Genomic DNA, 27,655 nt, shown 5'->3' with positions numbered 1-27,655 from the left:
AAAAAATTTTTTTTTTTTTTTTTTTTTTTTTTTTTTTTGTGCCCATCAAAACATTTTAATGTAATTATTATTATTATTATTATTATTATTTTCTTACATATAAAAACGGTAAAAAAAATTGATAGTGGTTTAAACAGTTTTACATAATTAATTTGCATATTAATAATAGACGTTAGTCAACAATAAATGCACGTTTTATTGACGAGACTATTCAACTGTACAAATTTTTTATTTGGATATAACTTTAAAATAGCCCATATTTGCAACTGTTTTAAATCTCATTTTATGTAATTATTTTAAATCAAATTGCAACCTAACCTTTTATTTTAATATTATAATTAAAAACCCTAAACAAAAAGAAAAAAAAATTGGATGTTATATTTAATAAATTTGGAGAGTTTTATATTTAAAGATCGCAAGTCGATTAGAAACCGACCGTGTAAAATCTCTCCTTAGTAAACACATTTAAAAAAATCGGGAGACTAACGAGAATACATCCTAGGATAAAGATATAATATCTAGTGAGTAAATGATATCAAAACCAACCTGCATGTAGAAATATTTTTTTAAATTAATTAATTTAAAATTAACAAAAATTTAAATTAAATTTATTTAAAAATTGAAAAATAAATGTAAAATTTAATCGGAAGGCGGTGACAAGTGGTAAATTAGAATCATATGCCTTCCAGATCTGAATAATCAATAAATCTAACAACTTTCTCCCATTTATATTAGTGGAAAACCACAAACAAATTAAAAAATTCAAATTAATTAAAAAAATAATGATAATAATAATAATAATAATAAATTCCAGATTCTAAAAATGGAAAAAATAAAAAAATGGAGACTGTTGGCATTGTTTGACTTATTATCGGTCAAAGACTCAATATAATTGAAATTATTTGGATGCTTAAAATTTGAAAACCTCCCAAGTTGCATCTAAATAAATAAACCTTAATCAAATTATATTTAAAAGCTAAATTTTGAGTAAAAATTTAATTAATTATCTATTTTAAAACGCTTAAATGATATTTTTATGCTATCAAAATTGATCTTAAATTATAAAACTTGAATGGTAAATTTAACAATTTTAAAATCACTATCAAATATATCACAAGTCATTTGATACAAATTAACTCGGTGAGAATAGTTGACATGTGCTCATATAGTAGTTTTTGCACGCGTGTACATATCGATGAACGAGTAGTAGCAACTCAAATTTTTTATGGATAAGACAATAATTTTTGTATTAGAAACTACGAGCCTCTACAGTAATATGATATCATCCAATTTAAACATAAAATATCGTATGAACATTCGGCTGAGTTTGGTTCAAAATGAGGTGGAAGGAGCGAGCGGTGTTTGGTTTGGATGTCGAAGACAAAGGGTAATGGCACTCGGCGCCGCACTGTCAAGCCGTGGCAGACTGCGTGGATGTTGGCTTGTCTGTCGGGACTATGTCAACCATTTGGATTCTTCTAGACCCACTCATTTTTTTTTTCAAATTTTTATATTGTTATTAATTCTTTATTTTTTTTTTGTACTATTTTTATTTGCTCCACTTCAATTCCAAAATTGTACTTCTATCAAATTATGTACTTGTAATTAACATTATTAAATATATATAATATTCAGGAATTGGAATATATAAATTTATAATATTATTGTTTCATTTAGTTAAATTTAAAAAAAAAAATCTAAAAAACTAGAATGTTACCCTTAATAGAAATTGTAACTTGAAATGTGTGCAGTGATGATCTGGAACAATACGACGATAATCCGATATAATTTTAAAATATTTATAAAAGGTTAATTAACATATTAAAACTAAATACTTACCGTACAATAAAGTCATAAAATTCCACAAATTCTAAAAGGTACCATTGGAATTGAAAAGGTACCATTTAATTTGGATGAGATAGAATCTAGAGAGAATTCCACTTTCTTTAAATTCTGAGCCAAAAAAAAAAAAAAAAAAAACATAGATATTTTCTCTGATATTTGTCATATTATTAGTTGACTCATAAATTACCTATCTAAAATTAGCAAAAACTACTCATAAAATACAAAAATTTATTTATCCATAATTCATTTATTTATCCATAATTCATTTATATTGGTTTTATTCCATGTTTCAATTTATGTCCTTTTATATATATATATATTTTTTAATTATTTTTTAGAATTAATTAGGTGAGTAATTGTTTTAAAATAAAAAAATTCATGGAGATTTTAAAATAAAATCTAAAAACTGAAATTATTAATTTTTAACTCTGGATAAATATTAAAAAAAATATGGGAATAAAATAGAAGAAAATATGAGAGATTAATTCAACAAAAGTAGGCGATTATTATATATTTTGAGACGGGTCAAAATCGGGCGGCGCGGGACACCGAGACCAAGAAGAAGTGTCAGACCCGACCCCACGGTCGGGTTTCAAAAGAACAGAACCGGACCGAGCCGCACGATTGCCCAAACCCCAACCCCGGAAAATTCAGATCTTGAAAGTCGACATTCCACGCCAATGAAGGTCAAATTGTAATTTTGAACGAATAAATTAAAAATCATATATATATATATAAATATAAATATATTTTTTTGGGATAATTCAGGGAATAATAATAATAATAAAAATAAAAATAAAAATAAAAATAAAAACCTAAAATTAAAATATGTTTAACAGTTGTTATTACAGAAGCCGGCTTGTAGTGTTTGGAGAATTTAAGTCGGAGTGGGACCCAATATTCACAGCACAGACATTTCCTATTTATTCCAAAAATAATAATAATAATAATAATAATAAATAAATAAATAAATAAATAAATTGTTTTAATATTCATGAGCCTTCGTCTTTCGTTTCTCCATCCCTTGTCTGAAACCTATTTTTATTTGGTTCTTGGAAGTGTCTTCCTTCTTCCTTATTTTGGTGTTTGAATCTTGTCTGGACGAACCCTATATAGAGAGAGGGAGAGAGATTAGTTAACGGAAGCTGTAAAGAATGGCGACGACGACCACAAGTATTGGCGGCGGCGGCGGCGGTGGTGGGGAGGATAGAGTTATGGCTACCGCTCAGCAGATTGTTAAGAGCCTCAATACACCCAAGGAGGTTCAAGAAGACATGCTTTTGATCTTCTCTAGTTTTGACAATCGTCTTTCTAATATCTCCAGTTTGGTCAACAGTGGAGATTCGAAGAGGGAAGGGGATCGATATGAAGCTGCTGAGAAGCTGATTCTTCGTTGGGATTCTGGTCCTGGAGCTTCTCGGAACTCCCTTAATTGGGAGGATTCGCCGGAGGAGGCGGCTGAGTACTTATCGGCGGTGGATGATATCATTCAGTGGATCGATGACTTGTCAATTCGTTCGGATTCTGCTGAGATCGTCGACCGTGCTGAGAACGCGATCCAGATCGCTATGTCGAGGCTTGAGGATGAGTTTCGTCATATGTTGATTCGGAACACTGTCCCTCTCGATGCGGAGCATCTCTACGGTTCAATTCGGAAGGTTTCGCTCTCTTTTGCTTCACACGACAGCGAAAATTCCGATGAGTTTGAGTCGTTTGCCGATGTTGACCGTGGTTCTGGAATCTTCCATGAGCGTGGTGTCAGTTTGGGCGATGATTTGCGAGTCGATTTGATCAATCCTGACGCTGTCGTTGATTTGAAAGAGATTGCCGACCGGATGATTCGGTCTGGATACGAAAAAGAGTGTCTCAACGTGTATACTGGTGTCCGACGCGATGCTCTTGATGAATGCTTGGTGGTTCTTGGAGTTGAGAAGCTAAGTATTGAGGATGTCCAGAAAATTGATTGGAAGATCTTGGATGAGAAGATGAAGAAATGGATCCAAGCTGTTAAGGTCAGTGTCCGAGTCCTTTTGACGGGCGAGAAGCGACTGTGTGACTATATCTTCAGCGGGTCCGATGACTCCGAGGAAGTCTGCTTCAATGAGACTGCTAAAGGGTGCATCAGGCAGTTACTGAATTTTGCAGAGGCCATTGCCATGGGGGAAAGGTCAGTGGAGAAGCTATTTCGTATTCTAGATATGTATGAAGCTCTGGAATACGTTTTGCCGGACTTGCAGGCTATGATCACTGATGAATTTGTGATTGAGGAGGCGCAAGGAGTGCTTTCTAGGCTGGGAGAGGCCGCTAAAGGTACATTTGTTGAGTTTGAGAATGCTGTTCGGAATGAGACTTCTAAGAAAACAATGTTAAATGCTGAGATTCACCCGCTCACTCGTTATGTCATGAATTACTTAACATTGGTTGTGGTTTATAGTAAGACTCTTGATGCACTTTTAGAAGGCGACGACGAAGATTTGCAGCACCTAGGGGGCGATGGTGCTGAAAATTCGGAGTTGGAAACTATGTCACCATTGCCTCGTCGGCTGTATTCATTGTTATCATCACTGGAGACCAATCTAGAAAGAAAATCCAAACTCTATGGCGATGATTCGATTCAATATATATTTCTCATGAACAATATACAATACATTGTGCAGAAAGCAAAAGATTCTGAGCTTGGAAAGCTCTTGGGTGACCGCTGGGTTCGTAAGCGCCGAGGCCAGGTTCGCATATATGCGACGAACTATCTTAGGGCGTCTTGGGGTAAATTATTAACTTTCTTGAAGGAAGAAGGTACTGGTGGGAGCTCCAATAGTGCCCTGAAACTAGCTACTTTGAAGGAAAAGTTCAAAAATTTCAATGCTGGCTTTGAGGAAATCTATAGAATTCAGACAGGTTGGAAGGTTGCCGATGCTCAACTACGAGAGGAGCTCCGAATTTCAGTATCGGCAAAAGCGCTACCTGCATATCGTGCCTTCTTGGGAAGGCATGGAAGTCAGTTAGAGAATACAAGACATGCTGGGAGGTATATAAAGTACACATCGGATGACTTGGAGAACTATTTATTGGATTTGTTTGAAGGATCACCACAAGTTATACACAACTTAAGAAGAAAAAGTAGTTCATAGAGGGATATTGAACCGACTCTATTTATACAGGTATGACCCATTGAAGAGGTTGCCCTGTTGAATCTAGTTTCGTGATATTTACTGTTCTTTGTTGTTAATACAATAGGGTCAGAAAGACTCATGTACATGTTTTATAGGCTATAATTTATGTATTTCTTGATTGTCATGGTTGGGCTCGTGCATTTCTTACTTGGTATCTTTTATAATGTCATACATTTTTGGATTTTACCTTATGTACATGAAACTGCTACTCAATAATCATCATTCCTTATCTCTTTAGTAGAGAAACATTCTTAAATGCATATTGTAATCTTTAAGATCAAAACCAGGCTATCACTTGCAACTTCCGCGGCGAAACGGTTTAACATCTCTAGTAGGTTATTGCTGTTGGTGATAACTATGATCCATTTGGTTGAATCTAGGTGCATCTATGACTGACTCTGAGGTTTGTCCCAGATCTGGCTAATCTGCTTCACTTCTACTGGTTTGCCCTCAATCTTTTGGTTTTCAGAAAGAGTTTTTGCTGAAGTAGTCTGCTTTAAGGTGTTGGAAATCTTGCATGATAATCGGTGTTGGTGGCATTTTAGACACATGGATGTACCTTCAGTACTTGCACATTGATATCACCTAAGATCATTGTCATCAATTCTGTTGAATGCCTTTTCTGTACTTTTGCATTAGGTAGTGGCAAGGATAACGAGATCTCCTGCCAGCTGTCTTCTCTTCCTATCATTGAACTTCGTTCGAGAGATCTGATCAAATCGGATCTCACTAGGGCGGGCGAAGGGGAAGGAAGGGATGGGTGATCCGGGAACAACAACAATGGGAGAGGTCTCGTAACCCCCTAGTTCATTTGTTTGGTTTATACTTAATTTAGTGCTTTAAAGTACTGATATTCTTGTGGGGACTGAAACTTTTGGTTGATTATACTATTTCCTCTGTTGGTTAGCCAGCTTTTAGAGAAGTTTGGATGGGGAACTGATTGTTTCCAAGTTCTTGTTGGTGACAATTTTAGTCTTGTATGGCTTCTTTTGGTTGCTTCTATATTTCTCTCGCTGAGACTTGAGAGAAACATCCTATTCAGCAGCTTATCTAAATAGTGGGGGATCATATCCTTCCTATATTCACGGATGTTTTAGCCAATGAACCGTGGACACGTGTATTGTCAAGAAATGATGTCTATTCTTATGGTCTAAGAATGTAAATTAGCTCTTGTTTTTTTTCTGATGGATTGTACTGGTATGAAGATTCTCTATGTGGGTTGGCTTTGCCTTGCAGGACACTTTAATTTGCCTTTTAAGCCATCAACCACTTGCGTCAAGGCTTAATCAAAGGCTTAGAAAGCCCGATTTATGCACTATTTGATGGCTCAAAATTGTGTCAAATTTGAAGGATGCACCGGCCAATCTTCTAATGTGGTTATGGTTAATAGCTTGTTAGACGTTCCTATCATTCTAAGCTTAATTTTAGACTTATGGTGCCGAATCTGCATGTCAATTGTCAAATGCCCCCATATAGTTATTTGTACTAGAAATTCGAAAAAAAAAAAAAAAAAAAATCTACAAAGTTATTTTAGTTGGTCTTTTTAAAAAAAGAAGGGGAAAGTTTAGTTTTCTCATGATTTTAATTATGAGTGTCATAGGTTTGAATCTCCACTAGCAATTGGTGGAAAGTCCGGGTTCAGAAACACCCATCACAAATTCGTGGTTTATCCGTTATCACTAACAAAGCATGAAAGATGTCGCAGTTAAAAACTGCATCTCTTGAACAGTGTTGTCAAGGTTGCACAGCCTCGAGAAGCTTTTCATACACCTGTCTGGCAGACAAATCCTCAACCTGAAATAATTACCAAAATATTAGACTTAAAAACAAGATGCACCGACAAGCATCAAGAACATCGCTGAGAAATAGTCAGTTTAGATAACGAGCACTAAGGTGGGTTATAAAGTGCTGTGCTTTTCTTATAATGTGGTGCCAGATTACTTAAGTTAGCAAAAAAAAAAAAAAAAAACAAGACAGATGGTGGGTGGCAATGTAATATGCAAGAAACAACACCTATGAGTACGAGTATGAGAAGAGAAAAGGGGACTGTTGAATATCATGTGCATTACAGGAGTGATCAACTCACCACAAGAAGCTTCGATTTGTTGTTCCATCCCCGTTGGAGAGTCATTTGGCTAAGCCTCAGTCCTAAGACCTGATTTGCAGAAAATAGTTTTTTTGAGTAAAAGAAGCTGGCTGATGTACATGCAGAGGCAGAGAGAGGATGCAAAGTTTTGTTTTTATTTTTTTAAGAAACCAAGAAGGAAGGAAGGATATACAAAAGATATATGAAAATCGAGCCCAAAAACAAGCAACCTCACGCACAATTAGAAAAAATGGAACCAATCCAAAATAATAAGGCTAACCTAATAGTTATATAAAAATCCCTATTAACCGATGCTTATCTTAATCAAATCCCAAAGATGCTCCCTGATCACTCCCCCCACAACAAATTCTAGAGAAAGGGGATGCAAAATAATGCAGGCATTGAAGATCCAGAACCAAAAACATATATCAATAGCTCAACAAGAATCAGAATGTACTTTTCCCATGAACTCCAAAAGTTCATTGTTGGCTTCTCCCCGGGCTGCAGGCGCAGCAACAGCAACACGTACATCATCAGCATTTACTCCTGCAAAAAGAAAATATATCATTCTTGTGTGTGTGTGTGTGTTTGTATGAGAGGAAACTATAATCAAGAAAAATAGTATTATATGTGAGTAAATATCAACAGTTGCAGGGTAAAAGTTAAGACAGCTTTTTAATTAGAATGTATACAAGTTACTCTCAGTATAAACCGACTGTTCCTAGAGTTCACCCACAAAATTCCCACCTAATCAAATAACAAATTGTATTATTTTTCTTCCAGAGACAGTACGTTAACAAGCTAGCATTCAAAATAAAAATTGATCCTTAGTCCAAAAATCTACGATATTCTTATATTTGTATAGTTTCATTCTTGAAATTATACTTAATCTAAGGTACCAGAATTTGACCTTCCTTGTTCTTCTTTGTTACACAACACAATAACAAAGATTAATCATCAAAGAATTCATCTAGTTTCAATATTTGAATCACAATTGCATGCTAGGATTCGTGCAATGATGTAGAACCTTTGCATTCTGTCTACAACAAAATTAAAGTTTAATTTAAGTTTACAGATAAAGATCACGTGCATAAAGATAAATATGACAGCAATTATATCTTTTATACTTGTGATTGCTGAGCGCTGTGCTCGATCTTCAACTTCTATGGCCACTTGGACAAGTCCTCCTTCAAGTTGAGATATACAGGGTGGCACAGGAGCATCCTAATAGAGTTGTTTTCTTGAGTGAGAATTGATGTGATTATTTACAAATCACAACATGATATTGAAACACCTTTGTAAAGAATACATTAATATTGTTATTGTATATGCACCAAGAATTAATTAAAGCTCAACAACCAAAAGAAGGTAAGAGCTGGTAAAACTTTCATTATTTTCATCTCAATGATTTTTATAATAATATAATAGAAGCTGTATTCTGTCAATATAATAATATGTTACAAACCATTTTTTAAGAACTCTACTTACTATATGATATGTCCATCAGAAGTTGACGAAAGATCAACTTACCAACAAACTGTTAGCAATGAATTGCTATAAGTGCTAGATAAATTCTTGGAATTGGAATTATTGTGTAGAAGCTTACAGTGAAAAATAAACAATATGAGCAATATAATGAATCACGGTTGCTATTATTATAATAGACTGCCATACCTGTGGATTGGTTTCAGCAGCTACAGTACTGAGTGCACCATCAACAACATAAATGAAAGAAGCAAATTCCAAATCTTCCTCTGAGCGATAACACACAAAGAGTCCACAGCCTATACAGTTCATGCGGTATTGCCTTTCAAGTTTCCCTTCACCCCTGAAAAATAATTATAAGCTACAAAAATGTTAATTCAATACTTTCCATATTTTCCCAATTCGATAAACATTTAAGTCGTATTCTGTCACATTAGACTATTTTCACAGCAAGATCATTGATCTCTCCCAAAAGAGGGAAAGCCCACTCCTGAATGAAAATGCGTGCCTGAAACTCTCCTCTTTTCAAATTATCAATCTCATATTTATTCTTTTTGTTTATGGTTCATTCTCAAAGAAGGCATATGCACAGATTGTCTTTCCACACGCAGATGGTACAGAATGAACCTAGATTACCTGATTCAAGCTTATTTTAACCAATAAAACAGAGAGCCTCCTCTAGATTACAATCCTGCATCCATCCTTCAGATGGAATGAATATCTTCATGAGGTCGAGTTACATGTAACTATTTGGGAAAAATTTATATTATAATGGGCAACACAGAGTACAAAGCGAACCTTATGCTGAACCCCAATTTATTAAACTAGTCAGAAATTTCAAATTGGTTACATCGCCCCATAAACATCAATCTTTGACCATCTAAAGAACAGATATCAACTTAAAAGGTAAAATCCTGTAGACCATCTCCAATGTAAATTCATTCACATCCCTTCTATACAGAAGTGAAATGCCCGAAAATGCACGCGCACACACGTAGAGAGAAAGTAGGGTTACCTTTTCAATAGAACTTTTCCCGCCTCATTGACATTTAACCTTGCAAGATGTTTCTTCTTGTCCAACACAAAAGCCTTGTCTGTCTTCCTTTTCGGCATTTTCTGCAATTGAGTATCTTATAGTATATGTGTTCAGTACGGTCAAATGCCACATAAAGATTTTATTTCTTGGAATGATAGCAAAATAATCCTGATCATTAGTTCATGAACTCTAATTCAAGAATACTATGCTTCAAGAAGAAGGCAACTTGGCATGAAGAAAGTGTAAAGTGCACCTAAATTTCCTCATCCCAGCTTAATTTTCACAATAAAGCGGAGAGATAACCTACTCTAGATTGCATCCGTCCGTCAAATAGAACGAACATTTTCATCGAACTGCATTCAGTTCATACATAAATACCTTCCAATCATCTCTAACTGTTGATTCCACATTGAAGCAATGAATTTATTCCTATTTTATTCTCAACTTACTTGTTTGGGGAAAAATAAAGAAAGTCTAGAGTCCACGAAGGAGTACCAGTGATTAGGACGTGCGATCCACAATGCTTGCAGTAGTAAACGAAGAGATCAGAATCTGGTCCATCTGGTGCGGCGTCCTCGCTCGAGTACGTATGCGTTGTTCTCTTCGGCATGGCTTTTTCGTTCTTCTTCTTCCTCCTCGCTTCTCCTTCCCCGGTCCTCGACCAACAACTACGAACCAGATAAAGCTCTCGTCCTGGTCGGGCAAGCCTGCTTTTGTATGGCGCAAGCCCATTTGTAGATAATGGCCCATCATCGGCCTCTTAACCCTTATTTCATTTAAAAAAATAATATATATTTTTCCGTCCATAAATTTCGAATATAGTTTTGATTAATCCCTAATTTCAAAAATTACAGTTTTATTCATAAATTATGAGTTTTTATTTACTTAGTCCCTAAATTTCACAATATTACATTTAACCTTCAATTTTGAATTTAGTTTTCCTTTTTGAGTTTTTTTTTTTTTTTACTAATAATTACTTTTGGTAATCTAAAATAATTATGATGTGTATTTTTAAATTATTTGTTACTGTGACAATAAAATTAATGAAAACTACTTTAATTATTTTAATTATTTAAGACTAATTAATATAAAATAAACACAAAATAAAATTAATGAAAACTACTTTTATTTGGACATATTTCATTCACATCTTCAAATCATCAATAAGTTCATAGCACACAAGCGTATCACTAGATCTTATTAAGATAAGATTGAGCAATACCATGACTTCATACAAAACGGAACCCGAAACAAAAGTATAATTAGTGTAGACTAGAGAAACAGACATGCAATCATGAACAAATAACATCGCGCATTCATTCGACCTGCTCTTGGGCTCTTGGGCTCGATAGAAGCTGACCTCTGCAACGAGTAACAATAAATTGTTAAAAATATGTGGCGAATTCAAGAACAGGTGATTGGATCGACTTTTATGCACTTAAAAAGTGTTAACAAACAACTATAAAGAACCCTAGCTTATGTGTAAAAAAATCAAGACATGGCACTTACTAGATTTTGTTGAAGGCAACGATATCACAGCTCTGGACATACTCGTTTATGGGTTCAGCTGTCAAATATTCTTCAATGAGAGTGTCAACGGACACAAGGTCATCAACAATTGTGAGCATTATCTGCAGTTTCTTGATACCATATCCAACAGGGACGAGTTTGGCTGCAGATTAACCGAGTGTCAACACACATAAATCTAAGATATATAACAATCATTTACATTACACAATGCTCGAGTCGATAAATGACACTGACACGAGATAGCACTTTAGACAACTAAAACAAAGAAGGATAAGAAAAAGCCCATTTAAACTATCAATTCCATTTTTCTCTTGATAGGCAGTGAACTTGAATCAATTAATGGATCAACTAAATTCAAGGGCAGTGAAGAGAAACATAGATTATCATTGAATAAGAACCAAAAGGTGTGCATATTCCTTTTGACATTATGAAGCAATATCATGCCTATAAACCAACAGCATGGATATAAGAACATACATGCTCCCCAAAGCAAGCCTTCCATCTGAACGCTTCTTACAGCCTCTTCAAGTTTCTTCATGTCAGTTTCATCATCCCAAGGTTTGATATCCATCAGAACTGATGATTTGCCACCTATAATCAAATACCCAAGAGAACAAGAATCACCACACGTCATTAAAATCAGAGAACAATATCGAGGCCAAAATCGATGGAGATTAAAACTCACTCTCTTTCTTCTTTGATGAAGCCTTTATGGAAGCTGCACGCTCCTCAGCGGCCTTCTTTTCCTCTTCAGTCTCTTCGCCAAATAGATCCATATCGTCGTCGTCATCGTCAGCACCGCTAGCCTGGTAAGTGTTTCAGAGTAAATCTTAAATTCTAAAAGCAGGGTAAAGCACAATCTATCGTCTCTCGGGTATATGGATCACATAACAAGGAAAAAAGTTTGCGTAACATTATCACCTTTGCATCAGCAGCTGGTGGAGTTGCAATTGCTTCTGCAGAATCGAACTTAACGCCGGAACCCTCTCCAAAAACAGCACTATAAAACCATAATATAAGCCAGCGATTGAACAAGTTAGTAGCGAGAACAAAACCATCATGTCCGAATATAAATTCCATGGAACAAAGCATCAAAATTAAGCAATTAGGTGACTTACGAGACTCTCAAGAGTGCTTCGATGTGATTGCTCCACCTAGATACGTTGACATAGTCGCTGGAAACGGGTTTGGATAGAGCTTCGTAAACAGCAATATCATCCTTCGAAGCTTGATACCTGAGGATGATCATTCGTCGAACATATAAAGAACAGATTCAATACAGTCAATGTTAAAACCATTACCATTGCTTTCAACAATTCTAGCACAAGTCAAGTATCTTCCAATGAACAAAAATTCAAATAAAGATATTTGAGATGATAACTAACCCAGAAATGTAGCTACGACTGAGCAAGTAGTCGTCGAGTTTTTTTAAACCGGCTGCCGACTTAACATCGCTCAATGAAACCGCCATTGCAGAGTGATGTGATTTCTTTCTATTCGAAAATTCAAACAGCTAGTTAACAATCCCTAGTCTTTGGACGATAACTATACAATCCAATTCGAAAATGAGTGATCGGAAGCTTACCGCCAACAGCAAAGCTAGAACACACAAATAAAGTATTGCAGAAGCTGAAGAGGGTTTAGGGCTACGGCTTTGTCGAGTATTTAAAGCAATAGGAAGGGCACTGCACACGAACGGTTTATTGAGGTCCTCGTAAATCAACGGTGGAGATTTCAACTTTTGGATTTGGACCACGTGGGGAAAATAAATAAATAAATAAAATATCTGTATATTGTCGTTAAATAAAATTACATAGTTTTTAAAAACATTTTAAATCATACTAATTATTAAATTAATATATATATTTTTTTGTCGTTCTGTATGCTGCATATTTAAACCGGTTGAATTAACATAGTTAAACACTCTAAATGAAAATAAGCAATTATTATTATGATTATATGTCGTAATAAATATTTAGAAAAAAAATATTATTTTGGTAATATGATGTTATCTAATTTCAAAGAAAACAATAAATTATGTGTATATATATGTTTAATATTTGTATATTAATTGGATGTTGAGACGTTCTAAAAGAATAAATAAAAAATTATTATTATTATTATATGACGCAATAAATATTTATAAAAACTATATATTATTTTTGTAAATAAAATTTAATTAAGTGGTTTATATTTTTTTACAATTGACTTTAAAATGTAATTTTTAATACATCCTTAAAAATATTACAAGTTTTTTACATATTTACCCGTAAAATTTTACTACTGATGCCATTTTTGGTATTTTATCATTAATTAACTTAAATATGTTGATATTGAATTTATTATTAATTTCATTTAAAAGAATTATATTATTTAATATGAAATTAACACAGATGACCAAAAGTAAATTTAGTAAAAACTCCCGAATAAATATATAAAATCTAAACTAAAGAAAAATATAGAAACATAGATTAACTTAAAGGATAAAAATATAGTATTAAAATACTCAAATTTAGTTATAGAATTATAATATTTTGAACAACAATAAAAAAATATATTTTTTCTCAATAATTTTTATTTATTTATTTATTTATTATATTTTTTTTGAAGGTGGGTATTGAATCTCCATGCAGCCTTCGAAGCACCGGAATTTATTTAAAATATAAAAACTAAATATTAACCTTTCTATTAAATTTCCTCGTGTCCTTTATATGGCGTTAAACAGATAGGAAATCGAAGGGGAAGAATAAAAGAAAAAAAAGGAGGGGAAAAGGGAACCCAGAAGAGAGAGTCATGGTTTCAACGAGAAGAAGTGGATCTCTCTCTGGAAGCAACAGCAAAAGATCTTCGTCCTCCGAGGATAAGCCATCGTCCCCGAAGCGTCAAAAGGTTGTTGTCTGATGAGTGGAATCTAAGTATTGTTTTGCCAGTCTTGAGTTTATTGGAACGTTGGTTGAAGCTTATTTGGAGGTTTTGGGTATTGATTTGTTAAGAGATTTGCGGTTTCAGGTGGAAAATGGCTGTGGTTCAGAGAAATCGATGCCGGTGGTGGAGAATTCTAAAGAATTATGCACCCCGCCGACTGTGGATCCTGGAGATAATGGACCTGGCGGTGGTCCGATCGCCGGAGTTGACGTTGGAGAAGGTGTGAGCTCTTTGAAGGAGGATGCTGCACCAGCGGCTGTCGCTGTTACCACTCCTATCGCCGAGGGTAGGTGGTTCGTACTCCCAAGTTTATTGGTCACATAACTTTTAGTCTTAATTGATTAAAGAAAATAAAAGATAAGAAAAAGAAGTGTAGAGTGAAGGTAACTTTCGGCGTCTGGATTTGATTTGGTTTGTTTCAAATGTTGAAGGAACTTCGCTGGTGGGGGATAAGCCTAGGAGTTCATTTTCATCCTGGAGTCTCTATGCTGCGAAGCAGAATCCAAATTTTGAGACGACAACTCCTTGGTGTAGGCTTCTATCACAGTTCGGTCAGGTGATTCAACATTTATCAAAGAAATTGAAACATATCATTTAGTTTTTGCACATCAGTTTTTACAAATTGTAGATCCAAGTCAAATTGAGTTCTCACCCGTTTTTCAAATATACTTGATACAACTTCACTCCATCTATTGGATTTTGAACAATGTTTTTAACGCAGAACCCCAATGTTGATATTTTCTCGTCAAATTTTACCATTGGTTCTAGTAGAGGTTGCAACTTTCCCTTGAAGGATCACACGATTAGCGGGACACTTTGCAAGATCAAGCACACTCAGGTAACTTCAAAGTGCACCTATTTAAAAATCCATTTAGCTAATAAAATACAGAAAAAACAGTTTATGTTAAACATACTAACTCTGCGGCATTGTTTAAATGAACTAAAATAGAGCTTTCTCAAGTGGCTTAGACATTTTCTTACTGCAATTATTTTAGTACATATTTATGAACTATGAATAATTCATTGGATTTTTACTCTGGGGGTTAACAGCGTGAGGGTAGTGCTGTAGCAGTGCTTGAAAGTACGGGAGGCAAGGGATCGGTGATGGTTAATGGGTTGACCGTCAAGAAGAGCTCCAGCTGTGTGCTAAATTCTGGTGACGAAGTGGTCTTTGGTGCTTTGGGGAACCATGCTTATGTATCCTTCAGTCATCAAATCCATCATTCTTTTTTTTTTTTTTGTTCTGTCTGTTTTATACATTGTTTATCTACTGCCATCCTCCATCTAACAAAGTCCTGGTTGTTACCTTTCAATGAATGATACATTTTTCTTGATTTATACCAACATAGATATTTCAGCAACTTATGAATGAGGTTTCTGTTAAAGGTTTAGATGTTCAAAGTGGTGTTGGAAAATTCCTGCAGCTCGGAAAGAGGACTGGTGATCCTTCTGCTGTGGCTGGGGCCTCGATATTGGCATCTCTTTCAAGCCTCAGGCAGGATATATCACGTTGGAAGCCTCCCTCTCAGACCAGCGGTAAAACACACCAAGGTGCTGAACTTTCTAATTCTGTTGTTCATGATGCAATGGAACTTGAAATTGATGCTCTTGAAGCCAACACAAATCCAGAAGTACGAAATGACAAAGCTGTAGACCCAAGCACCACTAGCAGGAATCTTCATCCTGGCTCCAATTCAGATGCTCTCATAGAGGCAGGCAATGTAAAACTCTCTGGGGTGAATGATTTGATAGGGCCTTTGTTCAGGATGTTAGCTCAGTCAACTAGTTGTAAACTGAAATTGAGCAAAAGTATCTGTAAACAGGTAATGGAAGAAAGAAACCAGTGGATTGGGGAGTTGCAGCCAGCATCAACCTCAGGAATGTCTTTGCGGTGTGCAGCATTTAAAGAAGATGTTCATGCAGGAATTGTTGATGGAAGAGACTTAGAAGTTTCATTTGAGAACTTTCCATACTATTTGAGGTACACATCCCACCATTACATGTTTTGTTCTTCATAAATTGTTCTAATTGTTGTGTGATTAAGTTACCATTTCTATGTCAACTCAACATTTTTTCTATTACACAATGTGACTAGGATGTGCATTACATGTTTGGAGTTATCCATGTTTTTTCTCTTTCGAGACTCCATAGACATGCATGAGTGTCTTTGTTGGTGTGTGTATACATTGTTCTGATCAAAATAGCGGGATGTGCTTCATTCTTGAGGTCCTACGTCAAAATGGAGTGTCTTGTAAATTCAAGGGGGACAGACTAGGTGATCTGCAACCTGTGTGAATTATGTTTATTGGTTGCTCTTAGGATAATTGAGAGGGACATACACCATACTAGGCACTAGGCCTAACATTTTTGGGTCAAAAACTCCTCAAACCACCTTCTTTGCTATGTTATCTTACAACTCTCACAAATTTGCGGAGTGTATTTAGGATTGTGGATCAGACAATATAATAAAAGTTGGATCATGGTTTTTCCAAGGTTCTGTTGATCTGAGAAATTAGTAATACGAGAGGCACCAAATTGAGCTTGTAAGGGAGAATGGAGGTCATTAATAGTAAAAAAAATATGCAATGCATTATTGAACTTTTATTTGCAACTAACACCACCAATGAGTTGAAACGATTTCAATATTGAACTAAACTAAGATACTAATTAACATTGACTAAACTAAACTAATCCCAGTTAGACTTTCTAACATTTACATATGCACTATATATGGAATTTTGATGACTTCGTTTGCTTCTTGCAGTGAGAATACGAAGAACGTGCTTATTGCTGCTTCTTACATACACTTGAAGCATAAAGAACATTCAAAGTATGCCTCAGAATTAAATACAGTGAATCCACGAATTCTACTTTCTGGTCCTGCTGGTTAGTCTCTCTCTTTTTTTCCCTCTCGGTAGTAAAGGTTAGAGAATCCATTGTCATATTTCTAATAATACTCGACTTCCATTTATTTGGACAATGTTATTGCAGGTTCAGAGATATATCAAGAGATGCTAGCGAAGGCACTTGCTAACTACTACGGAGCAAAGCTACTCATATTTGACAGCCATTCGTTTTTGGGTGTAAGATTGTGATCACTTTTTTTTTTATTTGACATCCTGGTCAAGCTTTCTCTAATGTTCATTTCACTGTTTGATGGCTTTCTTGAACTTAGTATTCTACATTATGCCTGTAATTTTGTTCCAAAAAGCAAATATCATTCTTCATTCATTCTTTACTTTTTCCTTTGAAATTTCACTTTGTTAGGGGTGATGAGGACTTGCTCCAATGTGTTGCAGGGTTTATCATCAAAGGAAGCAGAGCTGCTGAAGGATGGAGTTAATGCAGCAAAGTCTTGTAGTTGTTCAAAACAGAGTACCGTATCTACTGAGACCACCAAGAACACAGATCAAGTGACTGGTGAAGAAGATACTCCAAGCTCTTCAAATGCTACTTTAACCGCCCCTGATTCCCAACCTAAGATGGAGATGGACTCAATACCATCATCCTCTGGGACAGCAAAGAATAACTTTTTAAAAATTGGTATAGGATTGGTTTCTTTTCTTTTTCTTTTTTGCATCTGTCTTCTTATTCCTTTGTTTTTAGCATGTTGTACAATTCCTTCATTTAGTCACCAGAATTTTACCCCAATACAAAAATTTCAGGTGATAGAGTAAAATTTATAGGTTCAGCTTCTGGTGGGATATATCCAGCAACATCTCCCGCAAGGTACAATACTTATGTACTCTGTTTTTGTTTTGTTTTGTTCTGTTTTTCTTGTGACTAATACTTATGTACTCCATGGTTTTACTTCTTCTTTGTTAGCAAATACTTTTTATTGCTGTTTTCCCATTTTTTTTTTAATATTAACCAACTTAGCTGTGTATGTATATGCAAAATATTTTTAGCTGTTTGCAATACGTAATATACCTACTGATATGCTAACAGCCTGACTCTTTACTTTCCTAATTTATCCGTTGAGCTTTTATATGCACAACATTTTAGATCACTGGTTTGACATTAGTTCTCAACCTTGTTTTGGAGATTCTATCTACTTGATCGTTCTCAGGTTCCATTTGTGTTTGAGGTTGTTTTTTGTCTGGTCAGGTCTGATGTTGTTTGGTTCCCTTTTTGGGCTTCATTTTTTTAAGCCCTTTTGTATTCTTCTCCCCCCACCCCAATAAGAGCTAAGTTTCTTGATTGGAAAATAAGCTCTGTCTTAGCTTGATCCCACATTTTAGAGTACAAATTTTATGGGGGGTAATAATCTATCTTACAAGAAGGTCACAGTTGTAAGAGAAGTTGATTTCCTCTATAAAGGATGCAGTGCCATTGTTTCACATTTGTGTGAGGAAAAATTTATGGCTCAAAGATGTGGCTCTTCTAGTTGAATGGTTATTGTGCTCCATCTAAAGTATGAAGTTTTGTGGCACAATCTTATAACGAGTAAATACAACATCCTCTGAATGCAATCTCGTTGATCCCCGTTGTTTTTCCATGGTTTTGAAATTATCTATTGATGAAGTCATTTTGTGTTTTGAATTCCCCTTCATACAACTTCAATCTTATGTGACTGTTGTTTGGGGAACTTCTGATGCGTGCGTCTTTTTTACCTCTCTTCTTCATGGATTTCATTTTTTCCGTGGCTTTAACACCTATGTTTAAACTCTTGATTCTTCAGGTGTTCTCATGTAGATCATTTTTGTCCTAGTTGAGTCCCTGCTTCGTCTTGTTTGTTTCCCCTCTTTTTAGATCGTCTTGAATTAAAACCACTAAGAGACTGACTTTATTGATCTTGTCCAGAGGTCTTTTTCTATGGTACTGTGTCCTTAGTGGTGTTATGTGCAGAGTGGGGAGAAGTCAGCTTGCTGTTTTAATTTGGAGAACATTTTTGGAGTGAATCTAGCTTATAATAGAAATCATTCTGTGATGTTTGATTAGTGCTTCTTGATCTTCCTTTTTGGGATATATCAAATGGTTCTCTTTGGCTATTTGATAACATTGGGATAAATAGAAGCAGTAGAACTTTTATCGTTGGAGTTTTCGATGCAATTTTCTTTTGTTTTTATTGTCCTCCTTGTAGTGAGCTTCTCATTTGTCTTTCCTTTTTTTTTTTTTTTTTGTTCATCTTTATGAAAGTTCGGCTTCTTATTAAAAATAATTTAGAGGGAAGCTAAAATTCTTCAGTTCAGTTCAGTTCCCCACTATGTGGGCTTGGCTCAAAAGGAATAGAAGAATTTTTCGGGGGGATAGATAGGAATTTCATTGACTGTTGGGAAATTATTACTTATTCTACTTCTCCTTGGTGTATGACTTGTAGAGCTTTTTATAGTTTATGTGCTTTCTTCCATTCGGACTAATTGGGCGGTTTTCTATAATCAGGTTTGGTTTGTTGCGTGATGCCATCTTTTATTCTTTTGTCTTTCATATTTAATGAAAGTTGTTTCGTATAAAAAATGATATTTCTTATAGACTGGGGTTTACATGTTCTGTTGGAGCATATATTTGGAATAGATGCCACCCTACCATTGTAACGAGGGTATACAATGTCATTGTCTTTGATCCAGTGGCTATATCCTTTTCAGTAGTCTAGGCAAAATTATCTGTGAACACTGTACAAGCATGGACATTGAATTCCTTATTAAATATCAATTTAAACGTACATAATTTTAGTTCCATATGATCAAACCTTATTAATTTTCAATGTTTTATATGAGGCTTTCTTTTTTTTTTTTTTTTTTTTTTTTTCCTTTTGCTTATATGCATGTATGCTTATTTTTTCCTCTGTAAGTACCAAGACACACAACAGAAATCCTATTTCTACTTGCTTTTGAGTTGTACTTTTCTCTTCTTATCTTTGACATGTGAGGGCTCATTTACTTGTATTTCCAATATAAAGAGTTTTTTCTTACTTTGCAGGGGCCCACCCAATGGAACTCGCGGAAAGGTTGTATTAACTTTTGACAACTCTTCATCAAAAATTGGTGTTAAGTTTGATAAACTTATACCTGATGGAGTTGATCTTGGGGGATATTGTGAAGGAGGCTATGGATATTTCTGTTATGGTATTATTTTTTTATTATGCAAATTCAATAAATTTGGTTGCATTAAAATCATGTATTGTTTATGTAATTTCCCAAATGTGCCTGTGGAAATGATTTAGTAAAAATTTACTATTGTGTTTAATCAATGGTGCTAACCCTTGCCAACTGTTACCGGTCATGCATTATATTTCAAGCTCTTTGTCCTTAGTTAATATTGTGCGGGGGAAATGTTGTGAAGTTTGGTTTGGAGGGCCCTGGCTTTCAAAATAATATTCTTCAGTTTTCAAAATTCAATTTCCCCCCCTCCCTTTTCCCTTCGATGAAACAACAACTTCCATTGAGAATGAATAAAAGAATACGAGGACATAAAAAATACCAAGCTCTCAAAAGGAAGCCTCCTAAAGGAAAGGGCTCCAATTCGGCAAAGTAGTATCTACAGAACAGTGACTAAAGATCTTCAAAATCGAAGGCCAATGAGAAATATGAAATCTAACGAAGGACCAAACATCATAATTTTTCCTTTTATATTCTTTGTCCCTGACATATAATTTCTTGATCCCCTTTCGTTGAACTTTGTTTCCATAAACTTTTGTTTATACAAAATCAATTAAGTCAGCTCCTCTCTCTGCTATCCATTGAGTCAATCTTATTCCTTAGATCGAGGATTATTGTGCATTGTCTCTCAATCTTTCTAGTGTTTTTACTTGTAAGTCTCTGTCTTATCAACTGGTTTTTTTTTTCCAGAGCACCTTTTAGTTTGTCCTTGGCTTTAATTAATGTATTATGTATAAGTGTGCCTTAAAATAATTTAAGCACGTCCGATGTCTTTTCTCTCAGTCTATTCTTTAGTATATTTGGCTGGAAAGAAATTAGAGGTCCTTCTTTGACATGCAGATAGTTTTTTTGGTAATGTGCATGTTGCATCGGCTTGGATCTTGTTTTATGTCATATTTTTGCGCTTTACTTGTCTTAATGAAAGCTGATTTGTTTACAAAACAGCTATGCGAACTCTCATTACTAGTTAGGAGTAAGTTGTTTTGCTTGAATATCTATAGTACAAGTTTTATCTATTGAGTTGTTTTGTTTAAACAATGTTTATGAAACCTACTTCAAACAAGGTACTAAGTTACAGATTTTCCTCGTCTGTGAGAGTGACAAATATACATATTTTTTTTTCTCTCCTTAGCAACCGATCTACGTTTGGAGAACTCTGGCGTGGAAGAATTGGATAAGATTCTTATTGATATTTTATTTGAGGTAGAATTTATCGTGTTTAGGCTTGTAGTTTTTATTATTTTATTTAGAATAGTAAATTTCTGTTGTTTAAAATTCTTGTTTTATCATCTTATTAGCCTTTCTAACTTGTCTAATCAGGCAGTATTTAGTGAAAGCAGAAATTCTCCTTTCATTTTGTTCATGAAAGATGCTGAGAAGTCTCTTGTTGGAAATTTAGATTCCTATTCTACTTTTAAAAGTAGACTGGAAAAGCTTCCCAACAATGTTATAGTAATTGGCTCTCATACTCATACTGACAACCGCAAGGAGAAGGTGATTCCTATTAATGCACTGTCCCTAAGAGTTTGAGCTTAGATTAATCTTTAAGTTTATTTATTCAATTTGTTTGCTGAGACGTTTCTTAACTTTCACATGATAATTTTTCCATTTTAAAATTTTTATCCAAAAAGATGTCATTCATAATATAGAACTCTTAATACCGGGCAATACACTTGAGAATGTGAATATGTGAAGATCTTCAGAACAGAATTTGAGCTTCTTGAAATAACCTTTCTTTTGAATCCTGTCCTCTGCTTAGAAACATTAAAATAGACAAAAGGGAGAGATTTTGGTCCATTTCCTATATTTGATAATATTTGAAATTTGTCAATTTAAACCTGGTTTAATTATTTAGTTGCAGTTTTAATCCACTCTTCCATGAATATTATCATGTCCTTGCTGTGTCCCAGTGGCCTGCTTTTCACGAAATTTGCTTTCTTCTTTTCATTGCAGTCGCATCCCGGTGGCTTGCTTTTCACAAAATTTGGCAGCAATCAAACTGCTCTTCTTGACTTGGCATTTCCGGTAATGGTCAGTTATTGCTTACTTAGTAACATATAACAGTTCTAGTCTATGTTTTCTACTTTTCACAATTTTGATGCATGTTGTTGAATGTTTCAAGGGTGTTGATTACTTGTGCATTGATGGAGAAGAGATGGTTTCTAGAAATGTTTCTGATAATTATAAGATCTCACATCATCTTCGTTCTCTTGTTTTACTTCACCGATTTTTATTAAAATGGGAATTTTTTCTGTTATTTCTTGTGTTGACTTTGAATGCATGACTTTCGATAGTGTCCTATGTGTTGATAAGAAGTATGATACAAAATTTACTCGTACCATCCCATGTTGGTACGATGAATTGTCCATTTTGAGTAATAATAAGCTTTAGTGTTAATAGTATTCTTGTTAAAAAAAAAATTCAGGATAATAAAAATCTTGACGACTTGTAATTGTCACTATTTTGTTTATGTTAAAAAGAAAATTGCTGTGCTATGATTAGGCTGGAATGTTGGTTTTGCACATGCATGATGTTGTACTTTCCTGTGGTTTTCACAGGATAGTTTTGGAAGACTGCATGATAGAGGGAAGGAAGTTCCAAAAGCAACAAAACTTCTTACTAAACTATTTCCCAACAAAGTTACAATCCACATGCCGCAGGTTTACAAGAAAGGATGCTATGGTTTTTCATATCCTTTTTTGGAGATAAATTTTAAACTGTCCTTTTCTAATGGCAGGATGAGGGCCTTCTTGTATCATGGAAGCACCAGTTAGAACGAGATGCCGAAACTCTTAAAATGAAGGGAAATCTCAATCAATTGCGCGTTGTAAGCATTTTCCTTTACTAATTAAATTTTGGATGAGCACATTTATTGGTCTTGTTGATTTAGGGCTTTTAGATTTTAATCTCATGGTCAACATTTTCAAAAGCAGGTTTTGAGTAGGAGTGGAATGGACTGTGAAGGTCTAGAGACATTATGCATCAAGGATCAAACACTTACGAATGAGAGTGAGTTATAACTCAATTCTACGAAATCCCATCAACAAATGCTATTATCATCATTTCTGAGTGCTACTTTCTCATCTATTACAGGTGCAGAGAAGGTAGTTGGATGGGCCTTAAGCCATCATTTAATGCAGAATCTAGAAGCCGATCCTGATTCTAGAATTCTTTTGTCTTGTGAGAGGTCGCCTTCTTCCTATTTCCCCTTTGGATGTACTTCTTTCTGCCATATCTGTTCAACTAATTGCAAATGTAATTTTGTTTTGCATTTTTTCAGCATTCAATATGGGATCAGCATCTTACAGGCTATCCTGAATGAATCTAAATGCATGAAGAAGTCACTCAAGGTCTCTATTACAAATTCTTGCTGTTGGCTCTTTTATTAGTCAAATTTTATTTTTCCCAGTTTTGACAACTATTGGTTAACTATGTTAATAATTTCCATACTCTTTTTGTAAACTTAGGATGTTGTTACAGAGAATGAATTTGAGAAAAGGCTTCTAGCAGACGTTATCCCACCCAGTGATATAGGAGTAACATTTGATGATATTGGAGCTCTTGAAAATGTGAAGGATACTCTAAAGGAGTTGGTGATGCTTCCTTTACAAAGGCCCGAACTTTTCTGCAAGGGACAATTGACAAAGGTATAAGTAATAATAAATATATCCTGCTAATGTCTTGTTAGTATGGAGTAATTAATGGATATCCATCCATGTATCCTCTGCATTCATGTTCTTTTTTACTTTACCATATCCATTGTAATTTTGTTTTTCTTATTTTATTTTTAAGTTGATACTCATTTCATTTTTATCTTCATTTTTAATACAGTTTCTAAAATTTTAACTGACAGTTGACAGTTTAGTTTGTAAGTGTCGTTTTACTAATTAGTTTTAAAAGCTACTTTTATGTATAGCTGATAGGCAGGCAATAGAAATGATCTCTGAGGTGAGCTTTGTGGTAAAAAGGGGAGAGAATACCATGCCTCTCGGAGGTTTAGCAATTGCCACTCTCTCTTGCTTGTAATACAACTCTAGTAAGTGTTTTGGTTCCTATACCTCTAAGAGAGAAATGGAGGGAGGCCCACTGTCAGCTATCGAGTTGCTACCTTTTTCATCACTATCTCCCATATATTTTTCCTGATTATATTCTGAAAGTTCTTAGGATCTTTCCCATACATTTTTCTAATACCTAGCTGATAGGCTAGTGAGTGAGTCTTAATTAGGAACATCAGAAAAAGACGAGTCATGAGCACTTTGAACCAAGAGTGCGTCTTGGGGACTACAAAATGTATGTAGTCCCGAATATCTAAACAAAACAGTCAAAATTTTCTGTCCTACCCAGCATTAAACCAAAGATCCTTGATCTTCTCTTTGAAGTTGAAACTTCCAAGGAAGGGTTAAGAATTAGTCTTGCCCTGAACATGAGAAGGCTAATTGTACTTAAAAAGCTACAAATTTGGGCAAGGGAGCAGTATGTAAACATATGATTGACATCTTCAGCAGCAGATCATTTACAGAGAGCGAATCAATTGGACTGAAGAGCTCGATAAGGATTTGTTTTTTGCTTGTACATTATTGTAGTAACTAATGCCACCCGGGAAAGCTCCCAAGGAAGAGCAGAAAGGAAAAAATGGATATCAGTTAAGAGGGAAATTTTCTTGAGTGCCAAGTTACTACAATGTTTATGTTTTTTTTTAGTTGGCTTAAATATCTGCTTGTTATTTTGCACTTCAGAAATTAAATCTTTTTTCAATGCCTGCCATGTTGCTCGGTTATGTACTGAACAACCTTGTTTGGTGAAAGAATCTCACTAGCTATTATTGTATGTGAAGCCATGCAAAGGCATTCTGTTATTTGGTCCACCTGGAACAGGTAAGACGATGCTCGCAAAAGCTGTGGCTACTGAAGCTGGTGCAAATTTTATCAACATTTCCATGTCAAGCATTACATCAAAGGTTAATGGAAAATAATTATTATAGACCTTGACATTTTCGTGTACAGTTGTGGTTTACTACTACGGGCTCTTTGTTTTACAAATTCTTCTGTCTTTCTGCAGTGGTTTGGTGAGGGTGAGAAGTATGTAAAAGCTGTTTTCTCTCTAGCCAGTAAAATTGCCCCAAGTGTTGTATTTGTTGATGAAGTAAGCCTCTCATCTCCTGTCCATCAATCATTCCTAATAGTACGGCTATCTATTCACCAAGCATTTTTTTTTTTCTAATTGATGATATTCGTTAGGTTGACAGCATGCTGGGTCGAAGAGAAAATCCAGGAGAACATGAAGCCATGCGAAAGATGAAAAATGAATTTATGGTGAACTGGGATGGTTTGCGAACAAAGGACACAGAAAGGGTGCTGGTTCTTGCAGCCACAAACAGACCTTTTGATCTTGATGAAGCTGTTATTCGAAGGCTTCCTCGTAGGTAAACAGTTGCATAAAATGTACTAATTCAGAGCATGCTGTCTGTTCATTTCATTGGAGAAACACATGGTCTTCTTATAATCTTTTAATTTAATCATTCTTACTGTTCATTTGTCAAAGATCCTCAGTTTATTTAATCTGCAGGTTGATGGTGAATTTGCCAGATGCTCCGAACAGAGCAAAGATACTCAAAGTTATTTTGGCAAAAGAAGATTTGTCTCCAGACTTTGATTTTGATTCGGTTGCTACTATGACAGATGGATACTCTGGGAGTGACCTTAAGGTGTGTACGCTACAATTTCTGTCTTTTTGTTGATGTTTCACTTCCTGCAACAAACATATTCATTTATGTTTTACAACAGAATCTTATTTATATATTTATGTTTTACAACAAAATCTTATTTATTTATTTATTTATGTTCTACAACAGAATCTCATTTATTTATTTATGTTTTACAACAGAATCTCATTTATTTATTTATGTTTTACAACAGAATCTCATTTATTTATTTATGTTTTACAACAGAATCTCATTTATTTATTTATGTTTTACAACAGATTCTTATTTATTTATGTTCTATAACAGAATCTTTCCGTTGCTGCTGCACACCGTCCAATTAAAGAGATATTGGAAAAGGAGAAAAAGGCAAGTTCTTTTATTATGAGTGAGCTAGTTGTTGCCACATGCTTGATTCCTTGTACATAGATATGCTAGATAACAGCGATGATTTAGTTTACTATTGTCAAAGTCTTTCTTTGTCATGCTGCACGTACTGTTTTTGATGATTCAGAACTGTAACTTCAAAGAAAAATGGGAAAAGAAAAAATTGCCAAGCTCTTCGTTATGGAGTAAGCTTGATTTCTAATACTCGATGAGTTTGGATGAGTGATCTATTTTATTTTATTTTGAATTTATGTTGAAGTCTTTCTCGGGCTGCTGTGTAACATTTTTATTCCGATGATGGTCGCCTCTTGAGCAAGCTCATCATATTGGTAACTTTCTGTGGTTGTGGTGACAGGAGCGTGCTGCAGCTCTCGCGGATGGCAGGCCTGCTCCTGCCCTTAGTGGAAGTGAAGATATTCGGCCTCTAAATATGAACGACTTCAAATATGCTCATGAACGGGTAATAAGAGACCCCAAACTATAAATTCATCCCTTCATGCCTTTTTTTCTTGCTCAGTCTCATCTTGAGAAATTTACCAAATCAGGTGTGTGCAAGCGTATCATCGGAGTCTGTAAACATGACCGAGCTGCTACAATGGAACGAGCTCTACGGTGAAGGGGGCTCTAGGAGAAAGAAGGCTCTTAGTTACTTCATGTAAGCTGGTATTTGTACAAATCCTCGAGTCTCTGATTAATTTCCATGCTTCTCCAGACGCCAGTGCTCACTCAAATCTAATTTATATCTCATGGGGTCCGTCTGGAAGCCAATTTCTCTAGTAGTATGAAAGTATAGGTTTTTGTAAATCTTCTTTTTCCCTTCTTTTTTGAAAGTTAGTTCAGAATGATTGGTATAGGAATGGAGCTGATCATAGTTTTGGTCATCCGCGACTCGTGTTTTGTGGCATCGGTAAAAAAAATGTATCCCAAATTTGGATCTTGATTTACTTGAAGCAGAGGAGAGGAAAAGAATCATCACCATGTTCTTACATTTTCCCATTAATTCTTTGCTGGGTTGAACGAATAACCTTTGGTAGCATTCTGTAACCCTGCAGATGGAGATAAAAGATGTTTTGAGCAAAACAAACAACTTCTCATTCATCTATGCCCTATTGCCATTGCTAATTTATGTCCTCTTAAATAGGTAGCTTTCATTTTAGTTTTCTTTGGTTAAACTTTTAGATTCCATTCAACTCCCATCTAGACTAGAATGATTAATAATTCATACTGCTTTTTCTCCTTTCTTTTGAAACCAAGATGAAATTGTATTGAACGGAGGTATGGATATTTGTTCAAAATATTTGTATTAAGAATTATATGAATCCTCTAAAAATTGAGTTTTTTTTTTTTTTTTTTTTTTTTTTTTTTTTTTTTTTTTTTTTTTTTTTTTTTTTTTTT

At 34.9% G+C, this 27,655-nt stretch overlaps 4 protein-coding genes across 20 annotated transcripts; 2 read left to right on the top strand and 2 right to left on the bottom strand.

Annotated features, from left to right (window-relative positions):
* Window positions 1-2,844: 2,844 nt before the first annotated feature.
* LOC111495190 (exocyst complex component EXO70B1-like) lies at window positions 2,845-6,364 on the top strand. 5 transcript variants are annotated; one of them, XR_002720282.1, is made up of 3 exons: window positions 2,845-5,003; window positions 5,396-5,457; window positions 5,655-6,102. XR_002720282.1 is itself a non-coding variant. In XM_023145117.1 (2 exons), the coding sequence occupies exon 1, from the start codon at window positions 3,000-3,002 to the stop codon at window positions 4,971-4,973; it is 1,974 nt and encodes a 657-aa protein (XP_023000885.1). In that variant the 5' UTR covers window positions 2,845-2,999; the 3' UTR covers window positions 4,974-5,003; window positions 6,252-6,364. The 5 variants fall into 5 exon arrangements, 4 of the variants coding, with proteins under 4 accessions (XP_023000885.1, XP_023000882.1, XP_023000881.1 ...); XM_023145117.1 differs by lacking the exons at window positions 5,396-5,457; window positions 5,655-6,102 and adding an exon at window positions 6,252-6,364; XM_023145114.1 differs by lacking the exon at window positions 5,396-5,457.
* Window positions 6,365-6,567: 203 nt separating this feature from the next.
* LOC111495191 (UPF0235 protein At5g63440) lies at window positions 6,568-10,320 on the bottom strand. 2 transcript variants are annotated; one of them, XM_023145118.1, is made up of 7 exons: window positions 10,118-10,320; window positions 9,602-9,716; window positions 8,776-8,929; window positions 8,229-8,325; window positions 7,559-7,647; window positions 7,102-7,170; window positions 6,568-6,809 (listed from the first exon to the last, which is right to left on the bottom strand). In XM_023145118.1, the coding sequence occupies exons 1-7, from the start codon at window positions 10,230-10,232 to the stop codon at window positions 6,750-6,752; spliced, it is 699 nt and encodes a 232-aa protein (XP_023000886.1). In that variant the 5' UTR covers window positions 10,233-10,320; the 3' UTR covers window positions 6,568-6,749. The 2 variants fall into 2 exon arrangements, with proteins under 2 accessions (XP_023000886.1, XP_023000887.1); XM_023145119.1 differs by having other exon boundaries at window positions 9,602-9,702; window positions 10,118-10,312.
* Window positions 10,321-10,750: 430 nt separating this feature from the next.
* LOC111495264 (elongation factor 1-delta-like) lies at window positions 10,751-12,815 on the bottom strand. Of its 2 annotated transcripts, XM_023145228.1 has the most exons (8): window positions 12,738-12,798; window positions 12,538-12,645; window positions 12,271-12,387; window positions 12,074-12,152; window positions 11,838-11,958; window positions 11,630-11,743; window positions 11,132-11,294; window positions 10,751-10,984 (listed from the first exon to the last, which is right to left on the bottom strand). In XM_023145228.1, coding segments are annotated over exons 2-8 (681 nt in total). In that variant the 5' UTR covers window positions 12,624-12,645; window positions 12,738-12,798; the 3' UTR covers window positions 10,751-10,983. The 2 variants fall into 2 exon arrangements, with proteins under 2 accessions (XP_023000996.1, XP_023000997.1); XM_023145229.1 differs by lacking the exon at window positions 10,751-10,984 and having other exon boundaries at window positions 11,131-11,294; window positions 12,738-12,815.
* A 1,058-nt stretch (window positions 12,816-13,873) lies between these two features.
* LOC111495258 lies at window positions 13,874-27,411 on the top strand. 11 transcript variants are annotated; one of them, XM_023145219.1, is made up of 29 exons: window positions 13,875-14,041; window positions 14,162-14,363; window positions 14,509-14,633; window positions 14,799-14,915; window positions 15,128-15,274; window positions 15,427-15,613; window positions 15,707-15,813; window positions 15,901-16,058; window positions 16,842-16,963; window positions 17,069-17,160; window positions 17,377-17,620; window positions 17,743-17,806; window positions 19,997-20,142; window positions 21,308-21,378; window positions 21,496-21,669; window positions 22,129-22,206; window positions 22,734-22,835; window positions 22,913-23,002; window positions 23,109-23,184; window positions 23,269-23,362; window positions 23,456-23,525; window positions 23,643-23,822; window positions 25,010-25,132; window positions 25,234-25,317; window positions 25,413-25,597; window positions 25,741-25,879; window positions 26,183-26,242; window positions 26,616-26,720; window positions 26,806-27,411. In XM_023145219.1, exons 1-29 carry the CDS (start codon window positions 13,946-13,948, stop codon window positions 26,917-26,919), a joined length of 3,552 nt encoding a protein of 1,183 aa, XP_023000987.1. In that variant the 5' UTR covers window positions 13,875-13,945; the 3' UTR covers window positions 26,920-27,411. The 11 variants fall into 11 exon arrangements, with proteins under 11 accessions (XP_023000980.1, XP_023000979.1, XP_023000987.1 ...); XM_023145217.1 differs by having other exon boundaries at window positions 15,692-15,813; XM_023145220.1 differs by having other exon boundaries at window positions 15,427-15,628; window positions 15,707-15,789.
* The last annotated feature ends 244 nt before the right edge of the window (window positions 27,412-27,655 follow it).

Source organism: Cucurbita maxima, unplaced genomic scaffold (genome assembly GCF_002738345.1).
Source record: "Cucurbita maxima cultivar Rimu unplaced genomic scaffold, Cmax_1.0 Cma_Scf00021, whole genome shotgun sequence".
In the NCBI taxonomy this organism is placed as follows: Eukaryota; Viridiplantae; Streptophyta; class Magnoliopsida; order Cucurbitales; family Cucurbitaceae; genus Cucurbita; species Cucurbita maxima.
The sequence above is the reverse complement of the archived record's forward strand: the minus strand, read 5'-3'. Positions and strand labels throughout refer to the sequence as shown.

What these genes read in the sequence shown, in the direction of transcription:
- LOC111495190 (XM_023145117.1), top strand. Translation starts at nt 3,000, where the DNA reads ATGGCGACGACGACCACAAGTATTGGCGGCGGCGGCGGCGGTGGTGGG.
- LOC111495191 (XM_023145118.1), bottom strand. Translation starts at nt 10,232, where the DNA reads ATGCCGAAGAGAACAACGCATACGTACTCGAGCGAGGACGCCGCACCA. An exon ending in ATCGCACGTCCTAATCACTG is followed by an intron (nt 9,717 to 10,117) that starts GTACTCCTTCGT and finishes ATATACTATAAG; the next exon opens with ATACTCAATTGCAGAAAATG. An exon ending in GGAAAAGTTCTATTGAAAAG is followed by an intron (nt 8,930 to 9,601) that starts GTAACCCTACTT and finishes ATTATTTTTCAG; the next exon opens with GGGTGAAGGGAAACTTGAAA.
- LOC111495264 (XM_023145229.1), bottom strand. Translation starts at nt 12,623, where the DNA reads ATGGCGGTTTCATTGAGCGATGTTAAGTCGGCAGCCGGTTTAAAAAAA. An exon ending in AGTCGTAGCTACATTTCTGG is followed by an intron (nt 12,388 to 12,537) that starts GTTAGTTATCAT and finishes GATCATCCTCAG; the next exon opens with GTATCAAGCTTCGAAGGATG. An exon ending in TTCATCAAAGAAGAAAGAGA is followed by an intron (nt 11,744 to 11,837) that starts GTGAGTTTTAAT and finishes ATTTGATTATAG; the next exon opens with GTGGCAAATCATCAGTTCTG.
- LOC111495258 (XM_023145211.1), top strand. Translation starts at nt 13,946, where the DNA reads ATGGTTTCAACGAGAAGAAGTGGATCTCTCTCTGGAAGCAACAGCAAA. An exon ending in CGTCCCCGAAGCGTCAAAAG is followed by an intron (nt 14,042 to 14,161) that starts GTTGTTGTCTGA and finishes TTGCGGTTTCAG; the next exon opens with GTGGAAAATGGCTGTGGTTC. An exon ending in GCAAGATCAAGCACACTCAG is followed by an intron (nt 14,916 to 15,127) that starts GTAACTTCAAAG and finishes GGGGGTTAACAG; the next exon opens with CGTGAGGGTAGTGCTGTAGC.